The sequence below is a fragment of the Apis mellifera genome, linkage group LG12 (assembly GCF_003254395.2).
Source record: "Apis mellifera strain DH4 linkage group LG12, Amel_HAv3.1, whole genome shotgun sequence".
NCBI classification, from domain to species: Eukaryota; Metazoa; Arthropoda; class Insecta; order Hymenoptera; family Apidae; genus Apis; species Apis mellifera.
The window spans coordinates 9,985,900-10,009,418 of NC_037649.1; the positions used below are offsets into that span (position 1 = coordinate 9,985,900).

The 23,519-nt window shown below is 36.3% G+C and overlaps 1 protein-coding gene across 9 annotated transcripts in view; it reads right to left on the minus strand.

Moving 5' to 3' along the window:
* The window catches only part of LOC413224 (sn1-specific diacylglycerol lipase alpha), a 44,843-nt gene that overhangs the window by 16,581 nt on the left and 4,743 nt on the right, over positions 1-23,519 (minus strand). For 8 of the 9 annotated variants that reach the window (XR_003305833.1, XM_026444187.1, XM_003250903.4 and 5 more), the window contains one exon: positions 1,116-1,327. Coding sequence is in view for 8 of the 9 variants with exons in the window: in XM_026444187.1 (XP_026299972.1) it covers positions 1,116-1,327 (212 nt within the window). In the remaining variant the exon portion in view is untranslated. Of the gene's footprint in view, positions 1-1,115; positions 1,328-23,343; positions 23,491-23,519 lie in introns of all 9 variants that reach the window. The other variant, XM_026444190.1, reaches the window with a different exon arrangement.

The window sequence follows — 23,519 nt, forward strand, 5'->3', positions numbered from 1 at the left end:
TAATGAAAAAGGTATCGTACCATCGTAGATTTAATTGATCCAATTTCGAAGGAAATTCCAGAGCCAGAAGGAAATCTTCACGAACGATTTATCACGATCGGGAATTCATTCGGTTAAAACTTGATTCTTATTAATATTCTCTTGCTTTGCGAAGAGTCGAGAAGTGGCTTTCAGAAGTCGGCATCCAACGAGGCCTTTCATTAACGAACCCCGTAATACGCGATCCTTAGATTGATTATGATTTTCTTCGTATGATTATTGATGGTAAAGACTTCGTTAAGCAGCTTTAATCTTCGAACGACAAAGTATTGATTAATACGGCGGGATACAATGGGTTCGTTAACGAGACAAATATTTTCTTCAGCTCTCTAATTTTGCAAATTTTTAGATCGAATTAAATAGGGATTCGATCGACTTACTTATATTTATTTTTCTAAGACGTTCCAATTTAGCAGTTTTTTTCCATCTAGAGCATCATCCCAATGGCTGGGATGAATATCGAGCTCGAATGTTTCATACATCGATCAGCACGTTTTCCGCACGCAAGGAGTATTTCAAGAGTTTCACGCTCCGTCGGTTCTCGATTTCGGATTCCATGGATTTTCAGATTTAGAACGGCAAGTTCGAATTTAGAATACCAAGTTCATTGCACTTAATATCTAATGATCGTGACGCCGTAAGGATTTTAACGATTTTCAATTTTGAACGATCAAAATTTGACTCGATATAGAACGATTATCCCCAACGACAGTTTCATATTTTTCGTTATGTTTCATTAACCATTAACGATGAAAACATTCGTTTACGAGCAAATTTATAATACACGCGACGTAAGGTTATACCTATTTTCAACTTCAATTACTCTTTTGTACCGATACTATAAATATCTCGCGGTAAGGACAACCGATAATGTTTAAATCCGACTATTTCCTGTTCATAAAGAATTCTAATTAAGTCCGCGGTCGTGAATTTTTAAAGTGGTAATTCCGTTGCGCGAAACAACCAATTATCCTTTAATTATAATTATGTTATTAAATTTATAGATCTACAGAAGAAATAAGGAATAGGAAAAAAAAATGATAAAAATTATTGATTTACCAATTTCGATTACTTACAAAGTCGAACGTAGAGGATGTATTGCATCGGTGCCCTGGCAGCTGTGTCCAGGATGCTACCCCTAGTGGCCAGAAAGCAGATGGAAAACTCCACGATCATGGAGATCACGAAAATTACCAAATAACCGACAATGTATCTCCACAGTAGAAGGATGCACATAACATTGCAATCCCATTTAAATATCCCTAGTAGAACGCTCAATACCGTCATCCTGTAACAAAAACACAAACTTTTCATAAATTTATTCCTTTCTTTTTTTCTTTTCTTTTTTTTCATTCTTATTACCTCTTTATTTTAAAGGGGGAAACTTTTACTACGTGATATAAAGAAGGGAGGGGGTTGTATATCAAGCGACATAAGCCTATTCGTAAATGGGTCTCAAGATTTTAGACATCCTAAAATCCACCTGACATTTACTAACCTCTAAATTCATTTCGCCTGTACCATATTTCATTGCCGAGTCGAGGCGTAATATTTATAGCGCGCTTGCACGAAAGCCTCGCGCATTTCGTAATAAAAAAAAGAAAAGAAAGAAAGAAAGAAAGGAAGGAAGAATATTGCACGTATGACTTGTTCCTTTTAATCCATTCGAGAAACTTAAATTCTTAATTCTTCGTAACACGATGATGCGAATCTGTGACGTTTATCGAGATTATTATACATCCCTTTGTTTCCTGTATCATATTTTCCATGTTTCTTACGGGAGAAAAATTGATAATGGAATTTTCATACAAAAGATCGTATATTTATAATACGTTCATAAATAATTGAACTTACGATACACAGGAAGTAATATTAAGCCGTAGCAACTTTAATAACCTTTCACTAATATCGAATGTGGTGTTATCCCACGGTTGGAAAAGTTTCCTAATCCCCGGCTTAAAACCGATGTCGGCTGGAATATTTCGAGTTTTTTTTCTCCGAGGAGAGTCGAGCCGTGCTTCGAAGAGTAATTGTGTCTTGTGTCTGCCACTCGGCGAAACTTTTCGAGAGCTTTTCTCGCGTAAACTCGCCCTTACAAAAGGGTTAAGTTTCCTCCTTAAGAGATCCGAGAAATCAAGCGGTTGAAACGATGAAACGAGCGCGCGTGAAATGCACATTGATGCCGACCTCGATCGAAAAATTTTCCAATAACGCCTTTAAATCACTTTTATTAAACCCGTGACGATCGAACCAATTCCAATCATTGTCCAAGAATTATTTCTTCCCAACTAACGAATCGTACAATTATTATCTCGATAAAAACGCGATTCTTTTATTATTTCGACGAGTTTTATACATTGTCGTGCAATAATTTGATTCAAAGATCATCCTCTTTTCGTTTCTTCCCGTTTATACGACGTCCCGGAATCGATTTCCGAAACGGCATTGTTCTCAACGCGAGCAACGCCAGGATTACGAAATGAAACGAGCTTTTCGAAACGTTTTCTTCCATCTCTCTGCCTCCTCTTCACGCAATGATTAATGGACGAAACGTTTCGACGAGCAGATTTTATTTTTCATCTATGGAAAGATGTCTTCGTAAATACTTCTCCTTACGTATATTTGTGCGGTATCGATTATCGATACTGTAGCATTGAAAATTGGTGAATTATTACAGCGAACAATGGAGATTAGGAGATTGATACACAACGTGAATCGAAATATTATTTAGAAGAGTAATAATATTCGTTACAGAATAACATCGTGAAAAAGAACTAAAAGGACTTGTATGTGTGTATATATACGTGATGAATAATTAATAATATCCATTTTTCGTCGAGATATTTTAAATTAATGAAACGATATTTCGGAGACGAAGTTATCTAAAATGCAAAATTTCCCAGATTCCACGGAATCCAATTTTAGAACGAAATTTAATTGACAAAAATATTATAGAAACACATAAATAAAAATGAGATTACGAATTCGAATAAGATCGTCGAAGAATTTAAATTTATTACTTAATAAGTTTCTAAAAGAATTTCCAAAAAAAAATCGACAACGAGAAAAAATGCTCGAGTCATAAATAAGACAATTCAATGGACAATTGCCTCTTAAGAGCAATGGCTGTACAGATCGAAGCAGTTTTCAATGGACGAAAGAATCGTTGCCTCTTTCTTTGAGGCAGCTTTGCATAAAAAATGAAGCGTCTGGCGAAAGGAGGGCCGTTCATTTCATACGAAATCTCTTCAAAAACGTTAGCAAGAAACAAAGTAAAACGCGACTCTGTGAATGGAGTTACATAGCCGTGCTTTAATAATGCAACGTGTGCATCGTGTACTATGGATAAAGGTCTCGAGGGATATGACCGATCGTCGTGCTTCACCGTTTGTTAACCACTCGAGAACATGATCTCGACAGCCTAGTATCATCGTTTTCTCCGCGGCCAAAGTGGAAAATGAACGTGTCATGGAGCGTGGCGATGGATTCTTGCTCGAGAATTATTATTACTTTGTTATTAACTCGCGGACAGATTTGGAACAGAATTAATTTTAACATTTTCGAATAACGAATTTACGTACAAATTATGTTTACGACGTTAAAGATAAATCGAACTTGAGATATACAATTTTCAAATTGATATTCTACTGACGAAGTTGAGTGGAAAAGCAGAGTTGGATATTGACCCGTTGAAAAAGTAACCAATTAAAAATTTCGAATAAAGTTACTTTAAGTAGTAATTACTCGAAATGCTCGAACAATATTTAATTATTATATACTTGATCCGCTTTTTATATAACTGCGATAAATTATTGAAATAACTTACCAAACTTTACTTTACTCGTAACTTCGATCATTAAATTTTATCCGTCATAGAACTAATGAATATATTCGGTGTGCATTCAATTATCTCGTGATAACAGATTAAATGGAACATCAACGAGATATTTAAAGCAAAGAAATATACATAAAAAAAAGAATTGCATTCTCACGTTTTTCCCTTAAAACCTAGTACAATCTATCTCTCCAGAATAATATATAGAGTGAATCACAAAAATTTTATTATTCTCTATTGAAAAAAGAATGTCTTTAATCCAGGACAAACTAGTTACCAGTTCCAGACATCAACAAGATATTTAAAGCAAAAATATACATATAAAAAAAAAGAAAATTGCATTCTTACGTATTTCTCTTCAAATCTAATACAATCGCACCTATCTCTTCAGAGTGAATCACAAAAATTTTATCCTCTCTATTAAAAAAAGAATATCTTTAATTCAGGACAAATTAGTTACCAGTTCCAGACAGAACATAAACAAGATATTTAAAGCAAAGAAATATATATATAAAAAAAAGAAAATTGCATTCTTACATATTTCTCTTCAAACCTAGTACAATCGCACCTATCTCTTCAGAATAATACACAGAATGAATCACAAAAATTTTATCCTTTCTATTAAAAAAAGAATGTCTTTAATCCAGGACAAACTAGTTACCAGTTCCAGACAGAATATCAACAAGATATTTAAAACAAAAAAATTGCATTCTTACGTATTTCTCTTCAAACTTAGTACAATCGCATCTATCTCTTCAGAATAATATACAGAGTGAATCACAAAAATTTTATCCTCTCTATTAAAGAATGTCTTTAATTCAGGACAAACTAGTTACCAGTTCCAGACAGAACGTCAACAAGATATTTAAAACAAAAAAATTGCATTCTTACGTATTTCTCTTCAAACCTAGTACAATCGCACCTATCTCTTCAGAATAATACACAGAATGAATCACAAAAATTTTATCCTCTCTATTAAAGAATGTCTTTAATCCAGGACAAACTAGTTACCAGTTCCAGACAAACGACGGTAAAACTTTCGTTCAAACACTAGTCCATCCCTTTATCCTCGTTCTCCAATGTCCCAATTAGCGGCAGTAGTATAAGTTACGGCTCAATCAAATCCACGCTCGAGCCTCTGACGATTCGTCGAATCTCGTAACTCCCTCGCCGCTCCTCCGTGAATCAAAGTTTCTTGCTCTCTCTCCTCTTAATTCACTCAGTTCCCGCTTTAAAATTTCGCTTTCAATTTCATCCTCTCCCCCGAATCGATCTTTTCGAGTTCATCGCTCAAGGCCACGCAGAGTCGAAAAGAGCAAGGGCCATTGTGCGAGAGATAAGGGACCGTGGTAACAACAAGGCTGGCTGGAAGGAATACGAGAGAGAGAGAGAGAGAGAGAAAAGGGAATACACGGAAGAGGAAGGAAGAAAGAAAGAAAGAAAGAGGAACGCGAATTCTAGGGGAGATTTAGAAGAAGGGTTGCGCCCACTACTTCTGCTCAGATAAGTAGCGTTGGCATCAAGAGACTCCCATAACTTTTCTCTACGTGTATGCGTATACGTATACACGTCGTTGCGTATCCTTTATCGTGCATGTACAAGTAAAGAATGAACCGAGGTACAATAAGCATTAACGATGATACTTGTAGTGGAAAGAAAATTAAGAGTGTGTAATAAAATCTATCGTACAATTACACAGTTTAATATTTATGTGATTTTTATTTTAATATGATTTTATTTCTCTTATACATATATATATATATGTGCGATGCATACTTTTAGTCTCGCGTACGTTTTATTATCCGTGTATTAAGATAGCGTAAAATTTATACGCCAAAGTTACGACGTATATAATATACCCCATAAATTTTTATACGTACTATCTTCCTGTCCCGGAAAATCTTTTCGTTTCCTCGCGATCTCCACTCTTAATTCATCCCGGCTATAACTCGATTCCAATCTCCGTCCCCTTAAAAATTTTTCATAAAAAATCCAATAATTTTACGAAAATGTAATAACAGCTACGTTAAAAAAAATCCCCCTAATAAATTTCATCATCATTCTCTGAAGTTTTCAAAAAAAAAAAAAAAGAAAGAGAGAAAAAATCCGCGTACACATAAGAAGCGTATCTCGGTTGCGCTTCCGTCACTCGATCAAAATTCAACGCTTGAACTTTGACACGGCAGAGACGAGACGGCATCCATGGTGAACGACGTGAAATAGATTGAACTGTCTGTCGCTCTCTGTCACAATGGGCGCATTCCGCCTCTTTCAAACGGTTAGATCAATTGGAAATCCCACTTGCGCATCGGATTAACGATTTTCGACTCCGTCTTGACAAACATTAAAAGCCGATAAATCGAATTGGCGATAAAATTGGGAATTTTTTTAGTATCGTTTCGCGTGTAAAAAACCATTCGCGAAATTGTATCGGAGGAAAGAAGGAGAAGAGGAGGGAAAAAAAAACAACAATCATACGGGAAACACCTGAGCTCAGTGCCTATTATTCTGTCAAGTTTTTGCCTCGTTTCGAAACCAGAACAACGAGAAAGCGCGGCACAAAAGTGGTTCGCACTTCTGGAATTTGTTACCTGAAATTTTTTGCTTTGCTAGCCGACTACAAAAGCGATAGGACACTTGACAAATTTCAGTAGAAATACGACTTCATTTTACTGGTCTATTAAAGGGAAGAGGAATAGAAAAATAATAGAGGAAATTTTTAACACTTGTGTGCACAAGTAATGGATGAAAATGAATAAATGTATGGAAATTAGGTGACAATTTTAAATCACGTCCACTGGATCAGAGAATAAAGTTTATGAACTCTACTTACATCCCTCATTTAGAAAGAAATTTTTTAATGTAGACATCATTGTATAACATTTGGAGATATATATCTTGTGGAGCAATCTATTTGAACGAATAGCAGCTTAGATAAAAATTACTTTATTTAAACTATTTTATTATTATACAGATGTGAAATTCTTCTCGAGTTTCGCTATATAATATTGATCAAGGTTCAGAAATCCCATTCTTTCTCTATTAATATTCGAAAGAAGAAATTATAGCAAATAAAAGGGAAGAAAATAAAAACAATAAGCAACAACAATAAAATCAAGAGTGTGAAATGAAATAACGAACACCCAACACCAATTTTCATCGATGACTAAAGTACTATGCTTTATGCGATTTAATTGAGTTTTGAACCTTTATGTTCTCGAATTTCCCTTCAGGTGTCTTAGATCCGTGTAAACTTTGACCCTTGATCTACGTGAAACTATATCGTGGAAGCTACTTTAGCTCGTATTACTACAAGCATCCATAATATCAAACTATGAGGATCTACTCGAGAGTGAAACGCTCTTGAGTAAATTTTTCACGCGAAAAAAAGAAGATTTTTCATCCCAAATAAATATATTATTCAAATCGATCGGCTGAACATAATCTTTGTTAATGCCAAGTATTGCGGTTCCTAGTTACACACTCGACCAATTTCAACCGTGACTGACCACTGACCAACGCTTTTCCATTTTGAATTCCACAATTCGGTGGTTTCCGACCGCCCGCAATCCCGCTTTTGCAGTTCCAAACTCCTTCTCAAAACAAAACAACGCAACAACAAATATCGAACAATATCCTTTCAACAAGAGAGAAGATAATAGAAAGATAGAAGAAAGATAAAACAAAAAAAAATAAACTTCAACGCTTCGTTCGCCTTCTCGCTCGCGTAGAAATGCGTGATTTAAGAGAGAAAACGAATCTGGAGTTTCGGGGATGGAAGAATGCAGAAAGAGGGCACTGCCACGACGACAAACTTTCGTTTGGAACGAGTGGTGCTCGATTCGCATCGCTAACATAAGGGAGAGCCATAATCTGTGCGAGGGGCGCTGATAGAGGGAGGGGAGGAAGGGATGCGAGGAGGAGAGAAAGTAGAGACGACGAGGCGTACGTAGGGCCGTCGAGCCTTGGCTGCTGCATGGCCCGTATCGATTTACCTTGTGCCGGCTTCTCCGCTCGTTACTCGCTTTACTCTCTCTCTCTCTTCTTCCCCCGTGTTTTTCCTCTCCCTGTCTCCCTCGCGCTTCTTTCATCCATCGATAAGTTAAAAGCTAGAACGACCGATTTTATTTTATTTTTATTTTTTTTTCCCTTCTCCTTCTTGCTTGTCGCTCGTTGTCCAAGGAATCGCCGTTTCCGGGGAGAAAGTAAAGTAAAAATCTCCGATTGTTGAGGTCATTGAGGTCCAAGAAGAGATATCGAACGAATCGTTCTCTCATCTTTGGATAAATATTGCTCTACACAATGGTTCCTACGCAATGCAGCAACGAAAGTTTTATTTTATTTTTATTTTTTTTTCCCTTTCCTTCTTGCTTGTCGCTCGTTTTCCAAGGAATCGTCGTTTCCGGGGAGAAAGTAAAGTAAAAAATCTTCTATTCGCTTGTTTCATTGAGGTCCAAGAAGAGATATCAAACGAATCGTTTCTCTCAAATATTGCTCTACATACACTTGCAGAATGGTATATATGCAATGCAGCAACGAAACTTTGATAGTTTGAAGTTGCAGAGATACAACGATTTCGAAGTTTGACGAATTAACTGGTCGATTATCGGTTTAGAAGAGAAAGTTTAAAAAATTTACTTGTACAAGTATCGTTCTTTGGATCCTGAACAATCCTAATATTTTCACGAGGACGTTAAAAAGAAATTGATGAAGTAGTTGAGAGAGAAGAATACGGAACGAACGTAATAGCACTTCGATTTGCACAACTCCAACTCCATATGCAAGAGTCTCATCGGCAAATTAATGCGACGAGAGAGAGAGAGAGAGAGAACATCATCGCATGGTTACGCATCCTAATTTATATTCCAAAGGCATTCTCTTCGGTTCGAAAACGATCTAGTTCTCATGTACGTGCGCAGTAAGCTCGTGTCGTTATCGATGCTTTAAATTAGAGTCAAAACGGCTACCGCGTATATATATCGACGGCGATAGCACGTGTGTGGGAAATCGAAGAGAAAAATATTCCCCATGCTACGAATGGTGAACGTTTTAATAAATTATTCATCGCATTCGAGTCGAGTGTATTTGTTGTTCTGCTATTAGGAGAGAAAGAAAAAGAACACGTGATGATGTTTCGTAATCAATGCAACGATTGTATTTCGAGGAACAAAGGGTTCACGAAAAGAAAAGATAATAAACTTTTCCCGACAATCAATCTTTCTTTCTTTTCTAACAATGAATGAAGTACGATTTTTGATATTATCTTATTTTTTTCAACCCAAGAAATGATCTCGTTTCAATTATATAATAACAAGATATCGTTCCACCATTGAAACCAAATTTCCTTATCTCTTTATCGTATCAAATTTATCGTAGCTTCAAAGTATACAAAATTTCGAGTCGATCGAGGAAATTTTCCATTTTTCTTTGTCAATCGAAAGATAAATAGTACAAGATTAATAATATCCGATAATTTGTGATGCAAGTTCTATTTATAGGAACATTATGGAATACATTAGACGCAAGTTACAATATAGGGGAAAAATTTTTTGTAACAATATAATGATACGATAGAGAAGAAATAAAAGTTTGAACGAGATTAGCAAAGATGATTTCCTTTCGAAATATATATACACACACATATCTTCAGATTACTTACGCTGTTTCAATTTCCTCCTCCTCCAAAAAAAAAAATAAAATGCAATTTCGTGCACAAAAAAGCCCTGTGTAAATTTGCTGGCAAACGAAACCTACATTTTGCAATACCATTTCCTTCCCGCTGTCTAACAACAGTTTCAACAACTCCCTGAAGTGCAAACTTGGCGAATATTTACCTCGACGTTCAACTTGTCGAATTAGCCCCACAGTGGCCGTTTTAACGCGAACGACAAATTTTCTTCTCTCCGGAAGGGAAGAAGGGAAAAGGAAGAAGGGAAAAGGGAGGAGGAAGATCGGGGATGAGAGAGAGAGAGTCTATTTTCATCCAGCACGGCCAATTGCCGAGGCACGTGCGCACACAGAGGACGGTGTCGTTCGCCTACTAGACAAATTCTGGACCAACGTGTCATAACGAACAAGCACTCGAAGCTTGGCGGAACATGCTCGGTTACGGAAGAAAACCAGATAACGAGAGTGAAAAGGGTCGACGCTTGCGCCGACATTCTCTTCACCGATGGAACCCAGTTTCGCTTCCGCCTCCTCTGCGTCGTTTCCTCTTTTTCTTTTCTTTTCTTTTCTTTTCTTTCTGCCCGCAATATTTCGACGGCCAACTCCTCTTGCGAGAAGAAGAAACAAAATAAAGAAAAGGGAGGAGGGAAATAAACGCTACTTTCACCTTCGTTCTTTCGAATAAAAATTTCAATTGCAATTACGAGGACTCTTTTCAGTTTAAATCGAGCGATACATATTAGATTATAGGTTGTTATTTTTTGATGTTCAATTTCTGAATTTTTTTGATAAGAATAGTTAATTTTTAATTGGATCGTTATTTATTTTCATTGTGCATCATCCAAGTATATTTTTGTATTATTTGTAAGCAATTATGTAAATTAATTCGATAAATTATGCAGTTTTATTCACAAGAGCTTTGGGTATCTCTGGAAGAGCATCAGCGGGGAGGCCAATTAAAAACTTTTGCAAATCTGAAAAAATTCTGGTTTTTTGCCAACATTTTAATCTCAGTTGATGATTTTAGAATCCAGTAAATGGCTCCACCTACGCTCTTAAAACTTTGATGGAGCTCCCGGAAATGTTGGCGGAATTTCAAGACGCTTTTCCAGAAGGTCAATGACTCTCTTATCCAAGTATCTCGATTAAGAGCGGTCGCGACTCAAATTAACGATTGTTTAACAAATTTTCTCGTAAGCTAAACTGATCATCAAGTTAACAAAAGGAAAAGAATCTTATCCACAACAACGTTCCTTCTCCACCATCAAACGGACAAGACACGATGCTAAATAATAATGAAATATAGCACGTGAACACTTTTATCGTGTCTCACCAACACCAACACCCATCTTTCTAAAATATTCTCGCTGCCCTTCCAAACGATCGCATCTAAGCCGCGTATCGTTTATCCCGTGTGTATCGTAAATGCACGCAAAAACACACGCGTTCTTTGATAAATTGACAAAGGGGATTGGTGCAGGAGGATAGACGCACCTTCCATAGACGGAAAAGCGTTCCTTTGAGGCCTCCATTTGCAGGACGACAAAACGCGGCCGAACAGGAACATTTGTCGCATTGTCGCAAATCTTTTAGCTCTTTTAGGTTTAGTACCGTGGCTGGAACGATTTTAAAGCTTGACGAGGAACGACGTGCCGTTGAATTATTTCCCTTTGTACGCTGAATGTATGCGGATATATATTTTTTCCCCTCCCTTTTCTTTTTCTTGGATCAGGACACGCAAGAAACGAGAGTTCCGCTTCGAACGCCATTATTCGAGACGATGGATATTTTTTTGTATCCGACGAGTCGAAGGTAAGAGGAATATTTGAGCGAAAGACTCGAGCTTTGTGAAAACCGATATTCGTGAAATTTGCGGAATTTGCAGACGATGGAGTATAAATAGAGTATAAATGTGGAAAGATGGAAAAGTTTAAAAATTGTATGTATAAAATGTCGAGTTTATTTCTATTTTTTTCATCCATCGAATCGAATCGAAGATCATCGAAGCGAATGTTTTTAAGTCGCTATGAAATTCACGCCTTATTGATTCGTTTGCTGGTATATAACAGTTATCCTGTTCGAAAAACGTTCATCCATCAAATATCGAAAAAATTTAATCCTTGGATCATCTATACAATTTTCCTTCCATTAAGCAACGTTTTATATATATATTTCTCTCTCTATTTTTTACAAAAACGAAAAAAAAAATTATCACATTTCATAACCATGTTAATAATGTTAATAACGACTTCACCACGATTAATATCGTATTATATTTGACATTTCGGGAAATGGAATGCAGAGCAGTATTAACGCTTATATACACCAAAGTACATCAAAGGAACAAATGGCACAAATTTATAATCGAATCCATCCCGGATAAATGGATACCGATTGATCCGATTTTAATTTAATCCCGCGCTAATTTAATCTCTTAATTTGCGAAACAATATGTATCGCGTGTTTTAACGATAATATTTTCAAAATCAAGAGAGGGGGGGGGGGGAAAAACCTGGGCGTTCAAGAACAATCGAATGGATGGAGGAAGAATCGCGGCGAAGTTAATTCGAGAACGGGTTTTATTTCAGTCTGCCGTTGACCCTAGAGCCTCATCGATGCATCCTCCCTCCCCTGATGCAGCCGTACAACGTTATCGTACACGCTTGGTTTCGAAATTCTATTAACACGATCCTTATTCAATTAACTCTCTAACCGTAATCTATACCATTCGAAAGAATTAAATCTTCGGAAAATACGCATAGAATTACGAAGAAGATTTCACTTTCCTCGTCCAATTTCGAATATTTTTTTTTAATGCGCCTTGAACTTACGTAAAGCGATAGCCGGCGGCTCGAACGACTCGCTATCAAATCTGCTATAAAGTAAGAAATTTCCACATCGGGTATCGTCGAACCCGTTATATAAACCTAGGTCGGTTTATACTCGCGTGATAGTCAACCAGCACAATCGCTTTTCCAACTGATCATAGATTACGTAGCCAATTCGCAACTAGGCATTTATCGGGGAATAAACATGGACGTGGTTGGATGAACCGGTACAAATGGATCTGGCCCACTTAACTCGAGTTAATTTCCGAAAGAACACACTATTTCAACACTGCTATACATGCTATATCAATTAATGGCAAGTGGAGTACTAACAAACGGAATCCGAATTCCGTTCCGTGTTGAACGGATTATAGATCGAATCAATGTTAAATTGCATTGCGTCATGTACGTTTGTTTCATCTTTCAAAGTTGTATCTTTAATCATTAGCGAGAAAGAGAGAGAGAGAATGGATGATTGAAGAGTTAAACGAATTTCTATGCAAATGTGATCGTTTAACTCTTCGATCACATTTCGAAATTTTATTGATGGAATTTTGATGAGCATGAAAAGATGTGCAAGATCTGGAAATAATTTATTTCCGTTTCACTTTTATGGGATTTTCTTTTCTAGGATAGAAAATATTTTTCTATATATATATATAAGTTTGTAATGTACTTGATAACATTTATCACTTGTAATTAAATTAAAATTAGATACGCCATGTTAACAATAATGGGGATTTGATTCGATCCTTTAATCGTGTACACGCATCGCAAAGCTACGATTGTATATGCATTTCCGTTCGAGGATTCAAAATGGTTGGACAATCGAATAAACTAATTATGTTACTCAATCGATGATTTTGAATCGGTGCAGGCTATTGTCAAAGATCGTTGAATAATGGAAAGATGGCTAATGTTGGCCGAACTTGTGACCGGCCGAATTTCTGCCCCTTGAATTATTAAATACTCGAGCCATTTCTGTCTAATACAAAGCGAATAAAAGTTACGTAAATTATAAAGAGGTCGCCGTGATGACGTGAAGATCGTGTATAAATTTCACAGGTCATATCTTTCTAAAAGTTTTTCGTGAGTTTATTTTATCGCTTTATAAAAACTACATATAAAATTAATTTCCAATAAAAGTTTCGCCGATTGAAAAAATAATAAACTGTTATGTAAAAATATTGATAATAAAAATTAAATTTTAAATATACAATCGCTCCGATCTTAAAGCAAAATTTCCAAAAAAATGTCCAATCGAAAATTTTCATCGTACATGTAAAAATTTTATCGATGCAAACATTGCATTTGATAAAAGAAAAAAAAAATAATCATTTTCCACTCGACAAAACGAATTATTTTTTACATTGTTTTAATTTCACGCGCGTTCCAAACTGATTTTTATTAATCTAGAGTTAGATAGCGGAATATGCACACTCGTTTGCATTCGAGCGCGATTAAAATTTTACATTCGAACAAATCCAATTTATATCCTGTCTCCGTGATCAAACCTGAGCGATTCTTCCAACGACGAAAACTACTGTATTAACCTGTGTGTCATAACCACACACGGACAATCGATCAATTTTGCCGGATTGCGTGGAAATAGTGTTTCAATCGTTTGTTCCAATCGTTTCCTACGCGGGAAATTGAACGAGAGAGGGGAAGCTCCGTTCGTTTTTCTCCTCTGCCACTCCATATTCCGTTGATATGCTCCGCGTCGAGACGCGATTCCACGTAATTTTTACCGAATTGATCAATGCGTCTCGATGCTCGATCATTTTCAACCGAGGAAAAAAGGGAAATTTTTTTGTTCCAAGTAAATAACAAAAATTTCCATACAATTTTTTCTTATCGTTTCGATGGAAATAAAAGTTTATGTGAAATTCAATAATTTTAAATTTTAATCAGGGCGTCTTTACTTTGATATTTCGCCTTTATATTTACGAATATAAAGATTTATCAGATTTCGGGAAGTATAGTTGCTTAATGAAAATACAAAAGACGAAAATACAGGAAGATTTACTAGGAAGAAGCGTATAAAGAACGAGGTTGGATACGAACGATAATTTTGGTTACTCTAATTTTAAATAGTGCTTAAGAAATCGGGGGTATGCCTCTACTATCCATTGCCGCAACACACAACGTACAAACTTGTGGGATTACAAGGATAATTTATGAAAATTGATCGCGAACGATCCGACGAATACTTCACGTGGCAACCGAGGCTTAACAGCAGCGAGCGGTTTATACATTGCCAATAAATTTGCCCGAAACGGTTGATAGAAACGAGGTTTGTTTCGCGACGCGGTCGATGCGCACGTCGATAAAGTGTTCCCGCCGTTTTTCCGTGTGTATTACGCGTATACGCGATCACGAAACGAGGTGAAGTAAAATTACCGCCGGGCGAACTGGGTCTGGGAAATTACCGAGTTCGCCGAGTTGATAACAGTTCCACGCCTACGGAAGAAAAATAACTCCTCGATCGATCGTGAATCGTGGCCTAATCGTTGCCTGAAACAGCGCAATTAGACGCGTTCGCGTTACGTGTGCAACAACTCCTCTCGTTGCCACTCGTGCTTGAGAAACTTGCTCTCTGAAAATATGACGTCGCCTTAGGGTTTTTTCGAAAAATTATCCGAGCGAGGTCACTGATCGAGTCCGTGGATTTTCGTGAAATTTAGACTACGCGAAGCATAAATATTTAGAAATGTTATCAAAAATGTTAGCAAAATTTTATCGATCGAAATTAAATATTTTATATTATATTATATTAGTCTTTAAGATTTTAAGATCGAAATAGCGAGTCTTTATGAAAGTCTCGAGAAAAACGATCGATCGATAAAATAGGAAACATCATGGATGATCAGATTTAAATCTCGAGCAAAATTAAAAATCGAAACTCAAATCTCTAATTTCCATTCGAGAATTAGCTTGGAACGAGGCTCGAACGAGCATCTTGTTGCTACATCTTCGAAAGTAATAATAACGTTAAAGCTTCCTAGTCGACCTATTTTCTTAATTAAACCGGTTTTCTCGTCGCGAAAAATCGCTGCCACGAATCCTAACTCTTTCTTCCTTCTGGTCGAAATAAAATTTCTTTCCGAGAAATATACACGGATGCGTTTACGATTTTAATTAAAGTCGCTCATTCGCGAAGGAATTCTCCCGAATTATTCTCCCTGGCATCCTCCGCAGGGCGGAACCCCGCGCGAAAGCATCCCACGCATCCCCATGGATTTAGGGTTGCGCCCAAAATGGTCCGGCCTCCAGTTGCCGGTCGATTTTTCTTTCTTTTTTTCGTTTCCTTTTTTTTCTTCTTCTCCATCGACCTTACACGCGCGCCCCTCTGCGTCAAATGCCGAATTGTTTTACGTTTTCTCCCGCGAGGGTGCAGATCCCTCCTCGACATCGATGCAAATCCACCCACACGACCCTTTCATGCCTCCTTTTCCCCGATAGTCCACCCGTAATGGTAAACCTTCTCCCTCTCTGCCAGGGTTTTGTGAATCGCGCGTGCACGGGGTCGATATGCGTCGTTTTGGGGGGCCGCATCCCCTCTCGCTGCGATAAATGCTCCTTTGTCCCCGTATGGCAAAAGTACGCTTCGTTACGAGGAGGAAAAGGAGAAGGAGGTTGTGTGTTCCGACACTTTCGAAACATTTTCCAGCTCTTCGTGAAATCAAAATAATAATATTATCGGACGATGAGCTTATGCTATAAGGAGAAATAATTAGATTTAATGAACATCTTTCTCGATCTCGTTCGCCGTATATATAAATCTTGGCCAAATCCGAATCGTATCCGCGCTTTATGCGCTATGAGAATACGTTTCTCGTAAACGAGGGGGGGAAGATCGTTTTGCCAAGCAACTTTATCGCTGCAGTTTCTCACATATTATTTACCATTCGTCGGAGTAGAGACAGTTTTCCCCACGGAGACCTTAAGAGCTTAACCGTTATCCTTTCATTGTTGGTATATGTGGTTCGCTATAGTTCGGGTATTGATAAGCGGCAATAAAGCAGTTTCTGGCAACCGACACGCACCTATTCTTGTCTTTTATTCCGGGAACGGAATGGAAGATAAAAACGCGTAAAAATAGCAACGCATTCGCGCGACGATTTATCGGATAACGAGAGAGGGTTCGAAAGTTACGTTGAGAATCTTAAGCCATCTCTTAGAACAAGAAAAACTTGTCTCGACAATTTACATCTTAATATAAATCTTTATTTATTATTTATCGAGCCACGTGCAATATCTCGTACGTGTTCCGTATGGAAATGAAGATTGTAAGACAAGAAGACGAGGTCGTTCATCACGTTCTTGAAAGATGCATCGAAGACGATGCACGAGACACGATATATCGTTTCAAAAATATATCGTTTCTTTCAAATGATTTTACTGAATCCTGTTCCTCCTTTATTTGGCCTCTCCGTTCGGTGGACAGGACCCCACCGCACGTTGGATTACGCATCCACTTGATTAAGGGGTTCGCACCCCCCTCCAATTTGTTCAAGTCGATAATCACGCGTATCGATTTTTCGCGCCATCTTTATTCGTCGAGTCCTTAAAGACAGCCTCGTTAAATTAATATTATATACACTTTCCTTTAACGTCGGAATAAAATGCACTCTTAATTACTCGCGATTTGGTGCAATAACGCGTCTGATGGAATAAAAGAGTAAACACTTTCTTCGGTTATAACGGGGGAAACACTATCCTGAGAATCGTGCCGATAGGAAAGTGTTGATTTTTTTTTACACGATAGCTATAATATAATACACAAACAAGTTGAGTAATTTCTGTGGAGTAAGGAATTTTAAACACGTTAAACACGAGAGATATAAAAATGCCTCGCGTTTGAATGTAACATATTGAAGAGAGTTTGTAGTTCGCTAATTGATATTCGAATAATAACTTGTGAGACTTGTGCGTTATATCGTGGAACGAATGGACCAAGTTTTCGAACGTAAGCTTTAAGGAAGACTTGGCCTATTGTGCGACACGCTTGCCAATTACGGAAGAGGAAAGAATGGTGCTTGTACATCTGTGCTACGAACAGTACTTAAATATATACGCATATCAGCGTCTTTTACACAACTCTCGATGAAATCTATAAATCCAGGTGGAAATTCAATTTTGGATCCAAACTAGTTTTTCCAAACGGACTTACTATTTTTTTTTTTTTTGGAATAAATAAAGCAACGAAATGAGAACGTGACGAATTATTTGTCCAAAGAACATGTGTCGAATAGCGACTGTTAAATATATAATTTTTTAACAATTTAAATTTGTGTTTACACGTCGCACAATCAGTCGCGTCACGTTTCTGGGAGGAAAAAAATTTTAAAACGTTTTATTTCCAGCCACACATGTGTCGGCTGAAAAAATGACAGAGTCTTGATTACGAAACTTTCCGTACCTTATTATACGGATGTCGGATGATAAGTCACGTCATTTGAAACAAATTTACAGCAAATTTTAGAGAATATGATGTACCGTTTATTGCGTTTTACAGATTGAAAGCTCATTTCCATAACTCCTTCTCTCGCGTGATAATTTATCGCTTGCATAAAAGAATTAACGTGAAAATCGCGTACAAAATAAGAGAGGAAAATAATGGAAAAATAGCGTAAAAAAAAAAAAAGAATCGAATAAGTATTTACCGTGAAGGAAAATAAATCATTCGATCTAAGATCACCTTTCAATTCGTGGATGAGAATACGTATGATTTTAGAAAAAAGAGAAAAGACACGACTTTTTAATTTAACAATTCAACAAACTTCTAAGCGAGCAATTTTAATTTAAGCCACTCTATCGCATAATTCTTTCTTCGTATGAATTTTACGATATTCAACTACCGATTATTCATGCAGATGAATCAACCGATGCGAAAATATCATCTGGGAAGAATGTTGTCTCTGCGATCGAGGAACAATCGTCAACAAAAGATTTCATGAATAAATAATACGTGAACAACGCGCGATTAACAATAACAGGTGATGAAAGATGAACGAACGAATGATTCTTAAAACGCTCTCGAATATTCACGCACGATCGAAGGAATTTATTTATTTGATCGAATCGATTTTCCGATCGCCGGAATTTCCACGAGGCTAGTTCGGAGTTAATGCATTTCTAAATCGTGGTTTTTCTTGTAGTGGGCCAGGATTTATATTTAGCAGGCTGCATATACGGGGAGGGAAGAAAAAAAAAAAAAATAGTATTCGATACACGTTCTTCCGACAAGACAGATGCTTTATGGGAGCCACGTGCTTTATCGAATCTCGGTCAAAAAAACAAGAAAGAAAAAGGAAGAAAGAAAATGGCAGAAAATCGTAGAACGAAATAATCTAATCGGATTCTAAACGAATTACGATATTTGACGAAAGGATCGTGATTGGAGATCTCGGACAAGTTAAGCAAGTTCGAGGGAATACATTGTAGACAAATGTATCGAACGTAATGCGGTATACACTCTTGGCTGCGCGTGATATCGGAGGAGAATGCAACTATCGGGGGATAATGCGCGATAATGGGTTGAGCGCGTAATAGTTGTACGGTGCGCGCGTGCAATTGTGGGCAAGAATATTTTGCCGTTGGCGCATCCCATGATTTATGAAAACGTACAGCCCCGATGAAACGTAAATAGAACATTCCTGGCGAAAGGTGGAGTCTCTCTCTGGATAAAAAAAAAAAATAAAAAAAGGATGGCGCGACAGAATTCGGAGCACAATTCTGTTTTCTTTTTTTTTCTCTCTCTCTCTCTCTATTTGTTACGAGAATAGATATCGAGAAACGAGTTTCGATTATTCGAAATAATTTATTATGCAATCAAGTAGTAAATACAACTTGTAATAGTTGAACTGGGAAACGTATCGATTTTATCCCGTGTTCCACACGCTTTCTCGTTATGAAATTCCTGCCTCGATATTTATCTGTTAAATATTAATATTTAACGGTCTGTGTTAATAAATACTTTTTTCTTTTTTTACTTTTAATTTAAATCTATAAATAGATAATCACAATGTGAAGGAAGTATCCGCAACAATGATTTATTTTTAATTATTTTCGTTGTTATGTAAGAAAAAGAATTTTCTGCAGAATTTTCGTAAACTTTATGTTTAGTGGTAATTTTGAATACGAGTATGCGTGTTGATTCGCATAAAGTAACGTGAGTTATACGATATAAAGGCTCGAGCAAAAAGTATAATATATATTTCTTATATATTATACTTTTGAATAGTTAATAAATATGAAACGAAGCTGAACGTTTTTCTGAAGCTATCTAGTGAAAACAACATATCTTACATACCTTAATTCTCTGTACCAATCTGCATCTATTATTATAAGAATTTATTCTAAGTTATTATAAGAATCTAACAATAGATCTTAAAAAAAAAAAAAAACGCTAATTCTCCCTTTTTAAGAATCTTCAATCCTGGATCAACTTGATATTCTCTCAACCTCTCTTGCAGAGATTAAGTTTTCTTGCGAAAAACTTTGATGTACTTCAGGAAGTTTTTTTCTCGTCAGCGATTTTACATCTTTGCAAAGCCCACAAAGAACAATCGCGAGACACAGGCATCAAAGAGCAATGATGATGGGCTTTGGGAAGCAGGCAGGAAACGAGTGGAAACAACCGCCGATTTCCATCGATCTCTGGGTCGAAAAAGACGAGCCCATTGCGCACGATTTCGAGCACGGTAACACGCGTAAACACAATGGCATTGAATGGGGACGGATATATAGGGTGAACCTTAAATGATTCATAGGCAACGAGAGAGGGTGTAACGGACCATTCACGAACTAGACCATTGTACACGTTCCATCCTGACATATTGATCCTCAAGAAGCCGGTACTCTTTGCCTGGTACTCGATATATAATAATAAAAAAAAAAAATCAGACTTATCTTACATTTTTTTTTTATCTCGAACCGACAAGATTAAAATAAAAAGTTTCTTGTATCGAAAGATCCAAACCAGTAGTTTTGTATCGAGTTGGTGTAAATTAATCCGAGAGAACAATCAACAAATTCCTTGTTGTTTGGGATCGGACGAATATTTGACGTTATTTTTATCAGGCTGACGCCATGTTCCAAATAAATGAAATCCGTACGCGGAGAGCAGAGATCCCCGTGTTAATATTCACCGTCGCGACAACGCCGCCGTGATCGCCATTGAGGAACAGGCGTTGATCTGTTCGTTTCCGTCGGTTAAAGGGAACGACGACTCTGCGGGTGCGAAAAGGCGGTCGTTCGTAAACGCCAACTATGGGTAGACGAACTCGGTTGAAAAGGGCCGTGCATTTCGATTCGAGCAACGTGTTCCTCCGCATCTCGGGTATTTCAAAGCTTAAAGGGGATCGTTTTATTAAACGGATAAATAAGTTACTAGGCTCGCGCCCACTTGCTCGGGGAAAAAAGGAAAAAAAAACACGAGATCGTTTCAATTAATGAATAATTTACGAGCAATTAGAAGAGAAATCGGAAATGCGATAATGATTCTCGCCTTCGTTTTAAGCCGAACGACTTAAAAATTGAATTCTTTTTAAATACCGCAGCGTGATATTATTCATTCAAGACCGTGGAGAGAAAAAAATATAAATTATATCTCGTGTATATTCCTCTCTCTTTCTCTCTCTCTTTCTCTCTATTTTTCGAATAAATTTATAAATATATTGCACCATTGTGCAGACATTTTTTTATTTCCTGATAGATATATTACTCGATATATTTTCGAAACTTTATGTATATACGTAAAGTAAAACAATAGGAAGATATATAACGATATGAGTATACGTATGTAAAAATGAAAAACTGAAAATTCGTGAAAAGTGACACAGAAATGAAAACGCGCGTCATCGCGTAAAATATTTCACCTTCGACGATGTTCTACTAAATTATAAGAGCGGAAAAATGATTATGTTGCGCGTATGTTGGCAAACATTGTCCTTTCGAACTTGCAAATGAAATTAAATCACGGTTTCTGTGTGCGAATATCCCGAAAATAAAAGTTCTGTAAATACCAGAATAAACTTCTGATATTTTTTTTTCCCCGTTTGCGTATAATTCAGATATTCTTTTTTCATGCAAAATCGGGAAATTTGAATAAAGATATTTTTGAAATCTTTCAAATTTTTCAAATTTCAATACGAAAAAAATTTCAAGGGAATTCACGTGCCAATTAGATTACGTTATTCGTCGTATCAATAACAAACATTTATCTTCTAAACCATTTGAGCAATATTATTGACGCTTTGAAAGATTTGATCAGATTCTATTCATTATTAATACAATCTCTAAATCTTTCCTTCTTTATACAGGATATATTTAGTAACTAGGTTGAATTATCACTTTTGTAAATAGAAAAAAAATTGTAAAGAAAAATTTTGCATTGTTTAACGATGCTTTATCAGCGCGAGTTTTTCCACGAATGCATCTGACTATTATAATAATATTAACTTTATCGTAATCCTGTCATTTATTTGCATTAGAATTTTAACTTGAGACCTTCAGAAGTTGAATAAGGCCGGATATCGGTGAAGCCTTATTCAAGTATATACCAGCTGTGCACGGAATTACATTATACTTTCCACATACTGTACCATAAATTTTATTTCGTTCGATATTCTGCATCCCCAATGTATAAATAATCCAATCTAGAAGTTATTAAAAACATCCCCAAGAAAATCGATAGATGGAAAAAGAAATATCATTGGCTTCTTTCTCCGTAAATTCTCCGTTAACTCTTCAATGTCGTATCGCGTTTTCTCATGGAATTTACATTGTTGAACGATGAAACCGAGAGCGTTTCGCGACGAATTTGAAATTTAATCGACTTCCAAAACGCGCGCGCCGCGAGATTTTCATGAATTTTTCATTAAACAAGAAGAAAACAAAAGGAAAGAACAAAATCAAGGAAAAATTTCTCTTTTCGTAGAAAAGAAAAGAAGAACAAGAGAGAAAAAGAAAAAGAAAAAAAAATTCTAATCAAAAAAAAAAAACAAATTATACATATTTTTCGTGACATTTTGCTGCCTTTTGATGAGCAGGACATTGAATTCACGTTAAATTTATTTACCGTCTCAAATAAATCCTATAGAATCTAAAATCTTCGAGAAAGTCGAGAATGTCGTAAACGATGAAGGAAAGTTATCCCGATCTTATTTAGAGAACAACGTTGTTGTCTGAGAACAGGCATGCAAATTTCAAATTTCTTTGTTTCCCTTAACGACATTGTCCCAATACAGCAAATATCTTGGTTATGAAAAAATTCTTTAATTTAATTTAAAATTATCAGTTTCGATTAATAAACACTTAACACTGTCAATAATAGCGTAATATACATAACATTATTCATCATATTTTATCTCATTAGATAGATATTGTATCATCATTAATATTATTACGAGAAGAGAAAGGTCGAGCATAATAAAGTGAATGTCTTAGAGAGAGGTTATACATGTTCGCATATAATATATTCATATTGCAATATTACAATAATTAATTATTGTAATTAATATATAACACGCAAAAGATAATACGTATTAATTTAGTTTCTATAAAACTATTCGACATGGATAGATTTAAAGAGAATTTAAAATAGGAAGAGAGAAAAAATTGACATTGCGTCTCGTGTCCCAAATGATACAACGTTTACATTGTATTTGTGCAATTCACTTTGCAAGAAACACATGTATACTTTTCTTCTTTCTACATAACACTTCCAAAGTATTTTGTAAAAGATATCGATACAACATAATTAGATTTAAAATGTTTCAAATAATACCGATGCAATTATCAAAATAATCATAACATTACGTAGCGTAATCTAAATCTGAATCCTATTTCCACTTAGTAAGTTGATTATAAAATCAATATGCATATTTATTAAATACGTAGGCACAAGTATTACGCATAAAAGTTTTTATGTTGTTTTCGATTATCGTTTACGCGTTTCTCACTTACCTCTTCAATTTATTCTGAACTCTTGAAATTTCAAATGTCACAAAATGTCGATCATCAAACTTGAACGTAGTTTCACGTTGAGCATCGATATTCGCTCATCGATCAAACTCGATGAGAAAAAACCAATGGCGGCGCAAATAAATTTATCTGTCGATCGCAAAAACTATGCATTGAAA